General features: G+C 55.7%; 1 protein-coding gene across 1 annotated transcript; it reads right to left on the bottom strand.

Annotated features, from left to right (window-relative positions):
* Positions 1 to 2945: 2945 nt before the first annotated feature.
* Positions 2946 to 11579, bottom strand: LOC132321707 (acrosin-like). The gene is made up of 9 exons (XM_059835152.1): positions 11441 to 11579; positions 10917 to 11117; positions 10311 to 10576; positions 9886 to 10031; positions 9115 to 9399; positions 5232 to 5398; positions 4626 to 4891; positions 4201 to 4346; positions 2946 to 3714 (listed from the first exon to the last, which is right to left on the bottom strand). The coding sequence occupies exons 1-9, from the start codon at positions 11509 to 11511 to the stop codon at positions 3367 to 3369; spliced, it is 1896 nt and encodes a 631-aa protein (XP_059691135.1). The 5' UTR covers positions 11512 to 11579; the 3' UTR covers positions 2946 to 3366.
* Between the last annotated feature and the right edge of the window lie 1653 nt (positions 11580 to 13232).

Raw genomic sequence — 13232 nt, forward strand, 5'->3', positions numbered from 1 at the left:
GCAGGGTTCAACCGTGTCCCCAGAGCAACACGGTTTGTCACGGCAGGATGGTGAAGAATTGATAAGAAGCGGGAGGAGGAGCAAAGAAAAATGAAAACAAATTGAAAAGTCATTAATTTCATTGGAAAATGAAATCATGTTATTTCAACTCGTGAGTTAAATTTCCATTCCCACCCAAAAAAAATACTTGAAAAAAGAAATGATCCAATAGTTTGGGTGTATTCAGGCAACCACAACAAAAAATGACAACAAAGAGGGGGCTGTGCAAAAAGAGCAACAAATCAGTTTCCTTCTCTGACAGCGGAACAGCTTGTCAAGGGCAGGTACCTGGATGTGGACTCCAGAAAGCCTCCACACCCTCGCACCTGGTGTTCCCATAAGCAGGCTAACGGAGGTTAGTCTCGATCAAATCACTGAGGGCTGATGGAATACTGCTCCCCGAGTCATGCCTGGGCTGGGGTCTCTGCTGACACAGTGTCCGTTTCTGAGGATCACCGTTCCAAAGAGATACATGCCTATCAGAGGCACCTGGAGAATACGACTAAGAAGGATGAGGCTTTTGGAAAACATGGTCTCTGAAGAAGGATTAATCACAGGGTGAATGGACTTGTTGTTTAAGGTCAGGAAGAGAAGGCAGAAGAGAGCTGTGTAAGGGCTTCAAAGAAAAGGCTAGTAGCTCCTGAGACCTGCTTCAAGAGCCATTCACAGGATACCCCCACAGCATACCGAGTGTTTGTGCTTGGGGAAGGTTACGGTCACAGAAATCATCAGACCCTGTAAAAAACACCAACTGGATTCTTTCTGTATGAAACAGCTTTGGCAAACAGTAAGCCACCGGCCAGCAGAAGCTGATATTCTCTGAATGCAGAACAGCTGCCCATCGTGAAGGTTTCGATTTTCAGTATGTACAATTTTTGAGAGAAACTTCTGACACACAATTGGCAAAAGATTATCCTGCAGCCAAAAGCAGCCCAATGCCAGCTTGCAGCAATGTCCGCTTTATTTGAAGCGGAGAACATTTGGCACCCAACTGAAAAGCTTGACTGCCCAAAGAAGTGCCAAATTCACATGGCTCCAGTCATCTGCCCATCTTATACTAAAATGTTTTAACTCAACACAGGCCAGATTTCTTTCTAGAAAGCTCAGGAAAGTGGTGAACACGCTGAAGCCAAGATCTTCCAACAAAGTCTTTAGAAACCACAGTTACAGGTTTTTCCCACAGTCTGTTTGTTACACGTGTGCAAAAATACAGTCATCAGCTGTATTTGAGCTCTTTTTCAGCTTTGTGGTGAACTGAACACATTTCCAGGGATGTACATGCATGGAAAGAGGTACTACTGCAATTACAGGCAATATACCGTAACTGTTGTTGCAACGTTACCAGTGGTTCGCTACGGTGAGACTGTTCTCAAGTGATTTAGACAACCTGTATTTAACTACTGTACATCAAGAGAATCAAAGAAATGACACCTAAAAGGAAAGCTGGTAGCAGACTAATGAAGTCTGAGACTGCTCTACCTCAGAAGGACATTCAAAAATTTTTAACATTATTACACCCGTCTACAGTTAACTGTCTAATGTTACTCTGCCCACAGAGAGAATAAGAACAGCTGTTCAGAAAAGTAAGCAGGAAAAATATACTGGAGTGAGGCACTCAGTGCTTAACAACTTTGTGGAACTTCATGATGGCGGAACCATTTCCAGATGCTGAAAGAGTTCTCTTTCCAAGCACGGGAAGGGGTAACGCGCTAGCATGACCATAGGGACACCAACGCAGGGATACCGTTCTACTAAACTTTTGAAGATACGAAAGAAACGGCTCTTCACTGATCAGAGCTTTTCAGAGATTGAGGCAACCCATAATAGGCTCACGCAGGTCAGCCAGGCTCCAGTTTTCTAGGAAATGGACACCTTTAAGGAAGAGTGAAACAAATATCCCTTCTGTGGTTTTAAACAACTCCTCTGCTGATTGTGCACATTTGAGGTAGCAAGAGTTTCCCGATGGAAACGAGACACAGCTCACAGCAACTGTTCACAGGTTCCCTGAGGGTAGTTCCTTGCCAGGGCCAAATAATACAAGTCTATGTCAGTAACGTGGCTGGGAGAGGAAGAAAGAGCTGCCACCTCCGAATTCAGTCCAAGAGCAGAGCACCCGAGGCAGGCTTCCATAGCATCCAACCGTATGCGACTTCAGGCAGACACCTAGGGCTCTGGGTATCCAGTGCAATGACGCAGATTCCTTTAGAGTAGAAGTCTACTTCAGATGTTCTGCATTGCTCTCTGAAGACATTCATCTCTACGCACAGCCTGCAGAGACTAACCCCTTAACTTAGACACTGAATACCAAGAATTGAGTATCCCCAAAAGGGCTCAATTTACAGCATTCCTACTGCGGGAGCAGGATACGACTACCCGGTGATGTAGATTAAAGGAAACCACTAGCAAAGTTGCCTTGTGGGAATTCATCACTTTGAGTGATGGGGACAGGGCAAGGCATGAGTCAGGGGAAGAAACACGTCTCTCCTCAAACCATTCAATTTAAAATATCTTTAGGATGTCAAACTCTGGCATGTGAAAACTGCAAAATAAATACAGTTGAACACAGAAGTAAGACGAGTACAGTATCTAATACACTATGACACATAATGGTTCTTTGAATTAGAGGTGGATTTTTCTTTTTTAAAAGTACAGATACTCCTGCGACAGCTCTTTAGAATACAATAAATCATCAACTAGCTGTCCCTACCTGTATTTCCTTGTTGTTAGTTTAGACAAGATCTTTCAAAACTCAGAGAAAAAAAGGAAGATGAAAAAAACCAAACCCCAAACCCTAAAAAACTCTCAAAATCCCAAACTACAAGGCAAAAGAATCTGTTTCTTCAAGTCATAATAAAGTATTGAAACAAAATGTTATCTTACCTCCCAAAGTCCTGCGACGGGTCCTGGATTCAGACTGAAGAGCTGGCCAAGCTCATCAGCACCAACGGCTACACTACTTTCAGTCAGGTTAGCAAGATGGTATTCAGCAATTAAGGAACGTCGACGAGGTCTTTGAAAAGAAGAGACAGAATGTAGCAACAAGACTATGTCTCCTTATTTATGTAAAAGTTCAGCCCAATTTCATTTCAACCACAGAGCCACAGTTACAGGTTTTTCCCAGAGTCTGTTTGTTACACGTGTGCAAAAATACAGTCATCAGCTATATTTGAGCTCTTTTTCAGCTTTGTGTTGAACTGAACCCATTTCCAGTGATGTACATGCATGGAAAGAGGTACTACTGCAATTACAGGCAATATACCGTAACTGTTGTTGCAAAGTTACCAGTGGTACGCTGCCGGCTGCACTGGATCCTGTCCATCCTGCTGCTCAGGCCTTTGTCCCCCTTAGGAACTGCAGGAGCTCCTGCACCCGAGTAAAGAATTGCACCAGCCTCTGGACTGGAAATGGGCAGGGTGTAAACGTGCCCAACTGAGTTGGTATGGGTCTCGGCCTCTGAAAGGGGCTTGAGGTGAAGCCTGGCTGTGGCGTTGGAGTAGCCGATACTGCTGGGCGCAGTCCCATCTGTGCCAGGATCCAGTCGTAAAAGTGCTGCGTGGAGGTGTAGACTCCGGGCCGTCTTGCTCTCGCGCAGCCTTTCCCCCAGCTGGTGACTCCAACGAGCCAGAAGTAGTCTGCATTGTTATCTTTGCAGACGAGAGGACCACCGCTGTCGCCCTGCAGCGGAGGAGAGAGGACAAAGGTGTTGTTGGGTGGCCTCCGTCAGCACTACGGCTGGCTCCTTCTCTCTCACAGCACCTGCCAGAGCTGTGCTCTGCGGCACAGAAAGGCCCCGCTCAGGTGCCGGAGCCTACAGGAGCTTGTGTGGGAGGGGGTCGTGGGCCTGTAAGGTAGGGCTCTCTCTCCTCTCTGCACAGCGATCCTTCTTCACGTGTGGAACGCACATGCTCCAGGCTTGGGATGTGGAGCTGCGTGCTGCCAAGAGCACTGGATGGGCTTTGTGGGCAGAGTCGCAGGCCTCTGGGGCAAGGGGGGCACTGGGCAAGGAGCTGCAGGTGGGGAAGGGGAGGTGAGCCCCAGCAGCGGTGGGGACCCAGCGGTGGGAGGGTGACTTGCCAGGCAAAGCACGCGCTGGGGTCTGCGTGGGACGGTTGTGAGAGGGCTGCCTGTGCTGCTGGGGCTTGACTCGTAGCACGCTCCTACCTGGCAGGTGTCGATGCCACCCTGCGCGTAGCCAGCACACAGGTTGTGGGTGTGGATGGCCCCTCTGTACCACCCGCTGCTGTTACAGAGGTTGACATCAATGAGGCGGACCTTGGCCTCCTGCAGGACATCAGTTGATCCTCCAGCTGCGAGCACAGAGAGGAATTAACACCAGGCAGCTCGTTGCCATTTCTCCTCCCCTGTGTGGGTGAAGCCCTTCCCTAGGGCTTGGCTTTGCACCTTGAAGGCACTGTACCGGTGGTCCCCTTGTGCCTCCCTTTGGGGAATGGCTCAGGCCCATCTCTCTAGAGGCATGCGTCCCCGCAGCCTGACTCTGGCTTTCGCCTCTGCTCTCAGGAAGCCCAACCCGTCTCCCCTGCGTGCCAAGCTTGCGCTCAGGACACGAGTACTTTTTGGGAACTCACATCTTGCAGTCGTGGAACCCCAGCCGCTGGCGTAGCAGGTTGTCAGCTCTGACACTCTCAGCGAGGCGTCGGGCACACAGGCAAGCTGGATGGAGTAGCTGCACTGCACAGGCTGGTCCAGTTCCAGCAGGGCGATGTCGTTCCTCTGCGTGATGTTACTGTAGTGCTCGTGAACCAGTAGCCGCTTGATATGGCGCACTTGGGCCTCAGGGCCCAGCTGAGTCAACCGGGTGGCCCCGACCACCACGCGCCACATGGTGATGTGCCTGGAAGGCAGAGGGAGAGAGGGGTCAGAGGGAGCGGAGCCATGTGCTGCAGCAGCCCAGCAGTTCCCTGCCTTCTGCTCCGCAAGGGAGAGAGGCAAGCAGCGCTAGGGAGGGGGCGAGTGCCCTGGCACGCCTTAGGCACAAGGAGTGTTGAGCTGGAGGCTGCTAGGAAGCAGTGGCACAAGCCCAGCCTTCTCCTGAGCAGTCTCTCAGCTGGGCTCTGCAGTACCCAGGCACTGGGCGGACTGCAAGGAGACGGGATGGCAGTAGCACGCGGTGCTGCGGACAGGGCACCTGCTAGTGTTGTGGGGATATCCGCGTTCCCTGGTCCTCCCCTTACCTGGCCTCAATGAAGCAGTGGGCTGCTGTGAGGACCCACTGTGGGCTGATGAGGGACCCTCCGCATGTATGCCCCGTGCCTGTTTTCCAGGGATCCTGGATGCTGACGATCCAGGGCCAGGCCCCTGGCTGGGCATCTGTGCCACCCACGATGCGCGACACGCCGTGCTGAGAAGCCATGGGCCGGAGCCCGCAGGTCCCTCTGGAAACAGAAACTCCTCATTACTGTCCTGCTGGAGGGCTTGCTGCTCTTCAGGCTACGAGTCAGCTGTCTTCCCTCTCCACAAGGCGTTGCGTGGACAGCAAGGCCAGGGAAGCCCGTGGGGTGTGCGTGCATCCGCCCCCGTTTCTGTTTTATCCCCGCAGGCCAGTTGTGCCAGCAGCGTGGGTGCTGGCAAGGAACTGAAGTTCCCAGGTGGGGTTCAGGAAGCTGTGGCGTGGCCACGGGGGACAAGCGGGCACCCTCCAGTGAAGCCCATAAGGGTTGCCCAAGCTCCCTGCCGGAGCCTTGGGCCACTTACTTACCCACAGGTGTCCCACGTGCCGTGCGCAGGCCCGCACAGGGCCAGCAGGACGAGGAGGCGGAGCAAATTCATCGCTGCCAGCAACACGTGGCAGCTGCAAGCACGGAGAGCTCGTCGCCACCAGCGCGGCAAACGACGTAGTGCCCGCAGTACTCGCGTTGCCCGCGGTGCCCTTGGTCCCGGGGCTGATGTCACAGAGTCGCTGGTTCCGGGTGCTGGGCGTGGTGGCCTCTCGGGGCAGGGGGGGCAACATGGGGGGGTTCCAAGCAGGAGGGGAGGCAGAAGCTGGCATCGGACGCCCCCGACAGTCGCTCCCCCCCCACCCAGCACTGAATGCTGTGCTTGTGGGATGAAGGCGTGCAGGCCCCGTGGCAGGCAGCAGCGCCTGCCTCCGAGCACTGCCTGCTAACAGCTGGCAGGAAAAAACCAAGTGGGGCATCATAGCCTCTTTGGGAAGTTCACTGCCACCCTGCTCCCTGCAGCCGTTTGCCACCAGCTCCTTCCCAAAAAGCATACGCCAGAGAACAGAACTGCTCCAGGCAGTAGGCACATGTCTGGGCATTGAAGAGCCAATCTGGTTATAGCCGTGGCAGGCAAGCAGTGATGTGCAAGCCAACTAAGGCAGGCGTACCCAAGCAGTGTCAGCCTTCCGGCACAAAGCCCCGTGAAACGCAGACGCAGCACAGGCCATCCTGGCTACGTCAGCCACAGCAACAGCCTCTGGCAGGCTTCCTGTCCTTGCTGTCTATGAGTTACGTTGCTGTTCTGGGCCAACACCGACAAGGGCAGTTGTGGCCCCTGGTACGCGTGGCCAAGGACACGCAATTTTAGGCTCTAGCCAGAGAAGGATGCTCCCGCTCTCAGCACCACACGCCATTCTCCATTGTGCTGGTTTTGGCTGGGGTAGCGTTAGTTTTCTTCTTAGTAGCTAGTATGGGGCTGTGTTTTGGATTTGTGCTGGAAACAGTGTTGATAAAGCAGGGATGTTTTAGGTACTGCTAAGCAGTGCTTACACAGAGTCAAGGGCTTTTCTGCTTCTCACACCGCCCCACCAGCGAGTAGGCTGGGGGTGCACAAAAAGTTGGCAGGCGACACAGCTGGGACAGCTGACCCCAACTGACCAAAGGGATATTCCATACCATAGGACGTCATGCTCAGCATAGAAAGCTGGGGGAAGAAGAAGGAAGGGGGGGACGTGCGGGGTGATGGCATTTGTCTTCCCAAGTAGCCGTTACGCGTGATGGAGCCCTGCTTTCCTGGAGATGGCTGAACACCTGCCTGCCGGTGGGAAGTAGTGAACGAATTCCTTGTTTTGCTTTGCTTGCCTGCACAGCTTTTGCTTCACCTATTGAACTGTCTTTATCTCAAGCTGCGAGTTTTCTCACTTTTACCCTTCCAATTCTCTCCCCCATCCCACCCGGGGGGAGTGAGCGAGTGGCTGGGTGGTGCTTAGTTGCCAGCTGGGGTTAAACCACGACATCCATGGCTTTGGTAAATCCTGTATCAGCCTCATCTCCTCAGTCTACCTTCTAGAGCTGTATGGTGGAGCCTTGCTCCCATGCTGGAGTGCAGGGCAGTCACGGGAGGAAAGCAGGAGCCAGTCCCGTGCGTTGCGTTTGCTGAGCGGGGCTAGGTCCCTGGAGGCTAGAGGGCATTGCCCGGTCCGGTTCCAGCAGGGCGATGTCGTTCCTCTGCGTGATATTACTGTAGTGCTTGTGAACCAGTAGCTGCTTGATATTGCACACTTGGGCCTCAGGGCCCAGCTGAGGCAACCGGGTGGCCCCGATCACCACGTGCCACATGGTGATGTGCCGGGAAGGCAGAGGGAGAGAGGGGTCAGAGGGAGCGGAGCCATGTGCTGCAGCAGCCCAGCAGTTCCCTGCCTCCTGCTTCATAATGGAAAGGGGAAAGCAGCCCTAGGGAGGGTGCGAGTGCCCTGGCACGCCTTAGGCACAAGGAATGTCGAGCTGGAGGCTGCTAGAAAGCAGTGGCACATCCCAGCCTTCTCCCAGTGCCTTAAATATTAGCAAGGGAAGTAAGTTCAACTAAAATCCGTGGCTGGATGTCAAACTACTTACCCAGTGGTTGGCACAGACCTTGGGCCTTTCCAGCTCTGTATCTCCTCTTGCTCATGAACTAGTCCAGCTTCAAGCTCAAGAGCAACTTGCCCGCGCAGCCAGTGCTCCCACCAGTAGCTGGCCCTAGACACTTGGTGTCTCCAACCGCTGGGTCCCTGTGACCAGAGTTCCCTTCTGCCATTGCTAGCAGCCAGGCCCCTGGACCCACCCCCACCCCCCCCACTGGGTACAGAGTGAGGCCACACAGAAAAGGATTTGGGAGCGCTCTCAGAAAGAAGGTAGGGTGGACTGTGGGGATTAGGCGCTGGGCTGAGTCAAAGAAGCAAACAAGTTGGCTTATGTGCGCCTAGCTCCTTGATTCCCCACCCCCACCCCCTTCCCGCCATTTTCCGTGCTTATACATCCCCCTCATCTTCCTCAACGCCTCTTTCTCTGCCCTTGTCTCCTCCCAAACAAGGGACCTAGCCCCTTGCTTCTTTTTCCCCCCTTGCTCCCAGGTTTGCTACATCTGTGAACGGATTTGGTGTTGCAGGTGCTCTTAGCTAGGTCACCTTGGACTTCCACGGCATTACTGATGGGGTTTCCTGGGTACTGCTGGCCCTGCCAGATTCCTCTCCCCAAAATGAGCCCAACTCTCCCTTCAATTATCTGTGAAGTGGGGCCACCTCTCCCATCAATCCCCCTCAACTACCCGTGAAATCTGGCTCTTCCTCATGGCACTGTAACTCCTGTCAGCTGCTCAGTCTGTTCGCTACGGTCAGCAATTTCTCTTGTCATGCTCAGGAGTTTCGCACAGGCCGTTCAGTGAGCTAAGGCTTACGCCAGGCCCTAGTCGGCAGCTTGTGTGCCTTAATGCACACCCCCAAAGTTGTCTGCATGTCCCATCATTTTTTCCCTATCCTCGTTCTAGCCACAGTGTGCCAGTCTTCTCCATCTCACGCTGGCTCTGAGCACCCTCCTCTCTGACCAGGCCCGGTTTCAGCCCTTTTGAGTGGCTCTTTCCCTTTGTGCCCTACTTGACTGCCTGCGGCCTCGTTTTGCAGGCGCCGGGCGTGGAAGTCCTTGCCTTGCCCAGGAGACTGAATCGGACTGAAGCACGGTTAGCTGTGAAAATTGGCAATTTTATTGGAAGAACTGAGTCAGCTTCAGCCCTTCAGCACTGCCAAGGAAATGGCGGTGGTACGCTGCCGGCTGCACTGGATCCTGTCCATCCTGCTGCTCAGGCCTTTGTCCCCCTTAGGAACTGCAGGAGCTCCTGCACCCGAGTAAAGAATTGCACCAGCCTCTGGACTGGAAATGGGCAGGGTGTAAACGTGCCCAACTGAGTTGGTATGGGTCTCGGCCTCTGAAAGGGGCTTGAGGTGAAGCCTGGCTGTGGCGTTGGAGTAGCCGATACTGCTGGGCGCAGTCCCATCTGTGCCAGGATCCAGTCGTAAAAGTGCTGCGTGGAGGTGTAGACTCCGGGCTGTCTTGCTCTCGCGCAGCCTTTCCCCCAGCTGGTGACTCCAACGAGCCAGAAGTAGTCTGCATTGTTATCTTTGCAGACGAGAGGACCACCGCTGTCGCCCTGCAGCGGAGGAGAGAGGACAAAGGTGTTGTTGGGTGGCCTCCGTCAGCACTACGGCTGGCTCCTTCTCTCTCACAGCACCTGCCAGAGCTGTGCTCTGCGGCACAGAAAGGCCCCGCTCAGGTGCCGGGGCCTACAGGAGCTTGTGTGGGAGGGGGTGGTGGGCCTGTAAGGTAGGGCTCGCTCTCCTCTCTGCACAGCGATCCTTCTTCACGTGTGGAACGCACATGCTCCAGGCTTGGGATGTGGAGCTGCGTGCTGCCAAGAGCACTGGATGGGCTTTGTGGGCAGAGTCGCAGGCCTCTGGGGCAAGGGGGGCACTGGGCAAGGAGCTGCAGGTGGGGAAGGGGAGGTGAGCCCCAGCAGCGGTGGGGACCCAGCGGTGGGAGGGTGACTTGCCAGGCAAAGCACGCGCTGGGGTCTGCGTGGGACGGTTGTGAGAGGGCTGCCTGTGCTGCTGGGGCTTGACTCGTAGCACGCTCCTACCTGGCAGGTGTCGATGCCACCCTGCGCGTAGCCAGCACACAGGTTGTGGGTGTGGATGGCCCCTCTGTACCACCCGCTGCTGTTACAGAGGTTGACATCAATGAGGCGGACCTTGGCCTCCTGCAGGACATCAGTTGATCCTCCAGCTGCGAGCACAGAGAGGAATTAACACCAGGCAGCTCGTTGCCATTTCTCCTCCCCTGTGTGGGTGAAGCCCTTCCCTAGGGCTTGGCTTTGCACCTTGAAGGCACTGTACCGGTGGTCCCCTTGTGCCTCCCTTTGGGGAATGGCTCAGGCCCATCTCTCTAGAGGCATGCGTCCCCGCAGCCTGACTCTGGCTTTCGCCTCTGCTCTCAGGAAGCCCAACCCGTCTCCCCTGCGTGCCAAGCTTGCGCTCAGGACACGAGTACTTTTTGGGAACTCACATCTTGCAGTCGTGGAACCCCAGCCGCTGGCGTAGCAGGTTGTCAGCTCTGACACTCTCAGCGAGGCGTCGGGCACACAGGCAAGCTGGATGGAGTAGCTGCACTGCACAGGCTGGTCCAGTTCCAGCAGGGCGATGTCGTTCCTCTGCGTGATGTTACTGTAGTGCTCGTGAACCAGTAGCCGCTTGATATGGCGCACTTGGGCCTCAGGGCCCAGCTGAGTCAACCGGGTGGCCCCGACCACCACGCGCCACATGGTGATGTGCCTGGAAGGCAGAGGGAGAGAGGGGTCAGAGGGAGCGGAGCCATGTGCTGCAGCAGCCCAGCAGTTCCCTGCCTTCTGCTCCGCAAGGGAGAGAGGCAAGCAGCGCTAGGGAGGGGGCGAGTGCCCTGGCACGCCTTAGGCACAAGGAGTGTTGAGCTGGAGGCTGCTAGGAAGCAGTGGCACAAGCCCAGCCTTCTCCTGAGCAGTCTCTCAGCTGGGCTCTGCAGTACCCAGGCACTGGGCGGACTGCAAGGAGACGGGATGGCAGTAGCACGCGGTGCTGCGGACAGGGCACCTGCTAGTGTTGTGGGGATATCCGCGTTCCCTGGTCCTCCCCTTACCTGGCCTCAATGAAGCAGTGGGCTGCTGTGAGGACCCACTGTGGGCTGATGAGGGACCCTCCGCATGTATGCCCCGTGCCTGTTTTCCAGGGATCCTGGATGCTGACGATCCAGGGCCAGGCCCCTGGCTGGGCATCTGTGCCACCCACGATGCGCGACACGCCGTGCTGAGAAGCCATGGGCCGGAGCCCGCAGGTCCCTCTGGAAACAGAAACTCCTCATTACTGTCCTGCTGGAGGGCTTGCTGCTCTTCAGGCTACGAGTCAGCTGTCTTCCCTCTCCACAAGGCGTTGCGTGGACAGCAAGGCCAGGGAAGCCCGTGGGGTGTGCGTGCATCCGCCCCCGTTTCTGTTTTATCCCCGCAGGCCAGTTGTGCCAGCAGCGTGGGTGCTGGCAAGGAACTGAAGTTCCCAGGTGGGGTTCAGGAAGCTGTGGCGTGGCCACGGGGGACAAGCGGGCACCCTCCAGCGAAGCCCATAAGGGTTGCCCAAGCTCCCTGCCGGAGCCTTGGGCCACTTACTTACCCACAGGTGTCCCACGTGCCGTGCGCAGGCCCGCACAGGGCCAGCAGGACGAGGAGGCGGAGCAAATTCATCGCTGCCAGCAACACGTGGCAGCTGCAAGCACGGAGAGCTCGTCGCCACCAGCGCGGCAAACGACGTAGTGCCCGCAGTACTCGCGTTGCCCGCGGTGCCCTTGGTCCCGGGGCTGATGTCACAGAGTCGCTGGTTCCGGGTGCTGGGCGTGGTGGCCTCTCGGGGCAGGGGGGGCAACATGGGGGGGTTCCAAGCAGGAGGGGAGGCAGAAGCTGGCATCGGACGCCCCCGACAGTCGCTCCCCCCCCACCCAGCACTGAATGCTGTGCTTGTGGGATGAAGGCGTGCAGGCCCCGTGGCAGGCAGCAGCGCCTGCCTCCGAGCACTGCCTGCTAACAGCTGGCAGGAAAAAACCAAGTGGGGCATCATAGCCTCTTTGGGAAGTTCACTGCCACCCTGCTCCCTGCAGCCGTTTGCCACCAGCTCCTTCCCAAAAAGCATACGCCAGAGAACAGAACTGCTCCAGGCAGTAGGCACATGTCTGGGCATTGAAGAGCCAATCTGGTTATAGCCGTGGCAGGCAAGCAGTGATGTGCAAGCCAACTAAGGCAGGCGTACCCAAGCAGTGTCAGCCTTCCGGCACAAAGCCCCGTGAAACGCAGACGCAGCACAGGCCATCCTGGCTACGTCAGCCACAGCAACAGCCTCTGGCAGGCTTCCTGTCCTTGCTGTCTATGAGTTACGTTGCTGTTCTGGGCCAACACCGACAAGGGCAGTTGTGGCCCCTGGTACGCGTGGCCAAGGACACGCAATTTTAGGCTCTAGCCAGAGAAGGATGCTCCCGCTCTCAGCACCACACGCCATTCTCCATTGTGCTGGTTTTGGCTGGGGTAGCGTTAGTTTTCTTCTTAGTAGCTAGTATGGGGCTGTGTTTTGGATTTGTGCTGGAAACAGTGTTGATAAAGCAGGGATGTTTTAGGTACTGCTAAGCAGTGCTTACACAGAGTCAAGGGCTTTTCTGCTTCTCACACCGCCCCACCAGCGAGTAGGCTGGGGGTGCACAAAAAGTTGGGAGGCGACACAGCTGGGACAGCTGACCCCAACTGACCAAAGGGATATTCCATACCATAGGACGTCATGCTCAGCATAGAAAGCTGGGGGAAGAAGAAGGAAGGGGGGGACGTGCGGGGTGATGGCATTTGTCTTCCCAAGTAGCCGTTACGCGTGATGGAGCCCTGCTTTCCTGGAGATGGCTGAACACCTGCCTGCCGGTGGGAAGTAGTGAACGAATTCCTTGTTTTGCTTTGCTTGCCTGCGCAGCTTTTGCTTCACCTATTGAACTGTCTTTATCTCAAGCTGCGAGTTTTCTCACTTTTACCCTTCCAATTCTCTCCCCCATCCCACCCGGGGGGAGTGAGCGAGTGGCTGGGTGGTGCTTAGTTGCCAGCTGGGGTTAAACCACGACATCCATGGCTTTGGTAAATCCTGTATCAGCCTCATCTCCTCAGTCTACCTTCTAGAGCTGTATGGTGGAGCCTTGCTCCCATGCTGGAGTGCAGGGCAGTCACGGGAGGAAAGCAGGAGCCAGTCCCGTGCGTTGCGTTTGCTGAGCGGGGCTAGGTCCCTGGAGGCTAGAGGGCATTGCCCGGTCCGGTTCCAGCAGGGCGATGTCGTTCCTCTGCGTGATGTTACTGTAGTGCTCGTGAACCAGTAGCTGCTTGATATTGCACACTTGGGCCTCAGGGCCCAGCTGAGGCAACCGGGTGGCCCCGATCACCAC

This window comes from Gavia stellata, unplaced genomic scaffold (genome assembly GCF_030936135.1).
Source record: "Gavia stellata isolate bGavSte3 unplaced genomic scaffold, bGavSte3.hap2 HAP2_SCAFFOLD_44, whole genome shotgun sequence".
NCBI classification, from domain to species: Eukaryota; Metazoa; Chordata; class Aves; order Gaviiformes; family Gaviidae; genus Gavia; species Gavia stellata.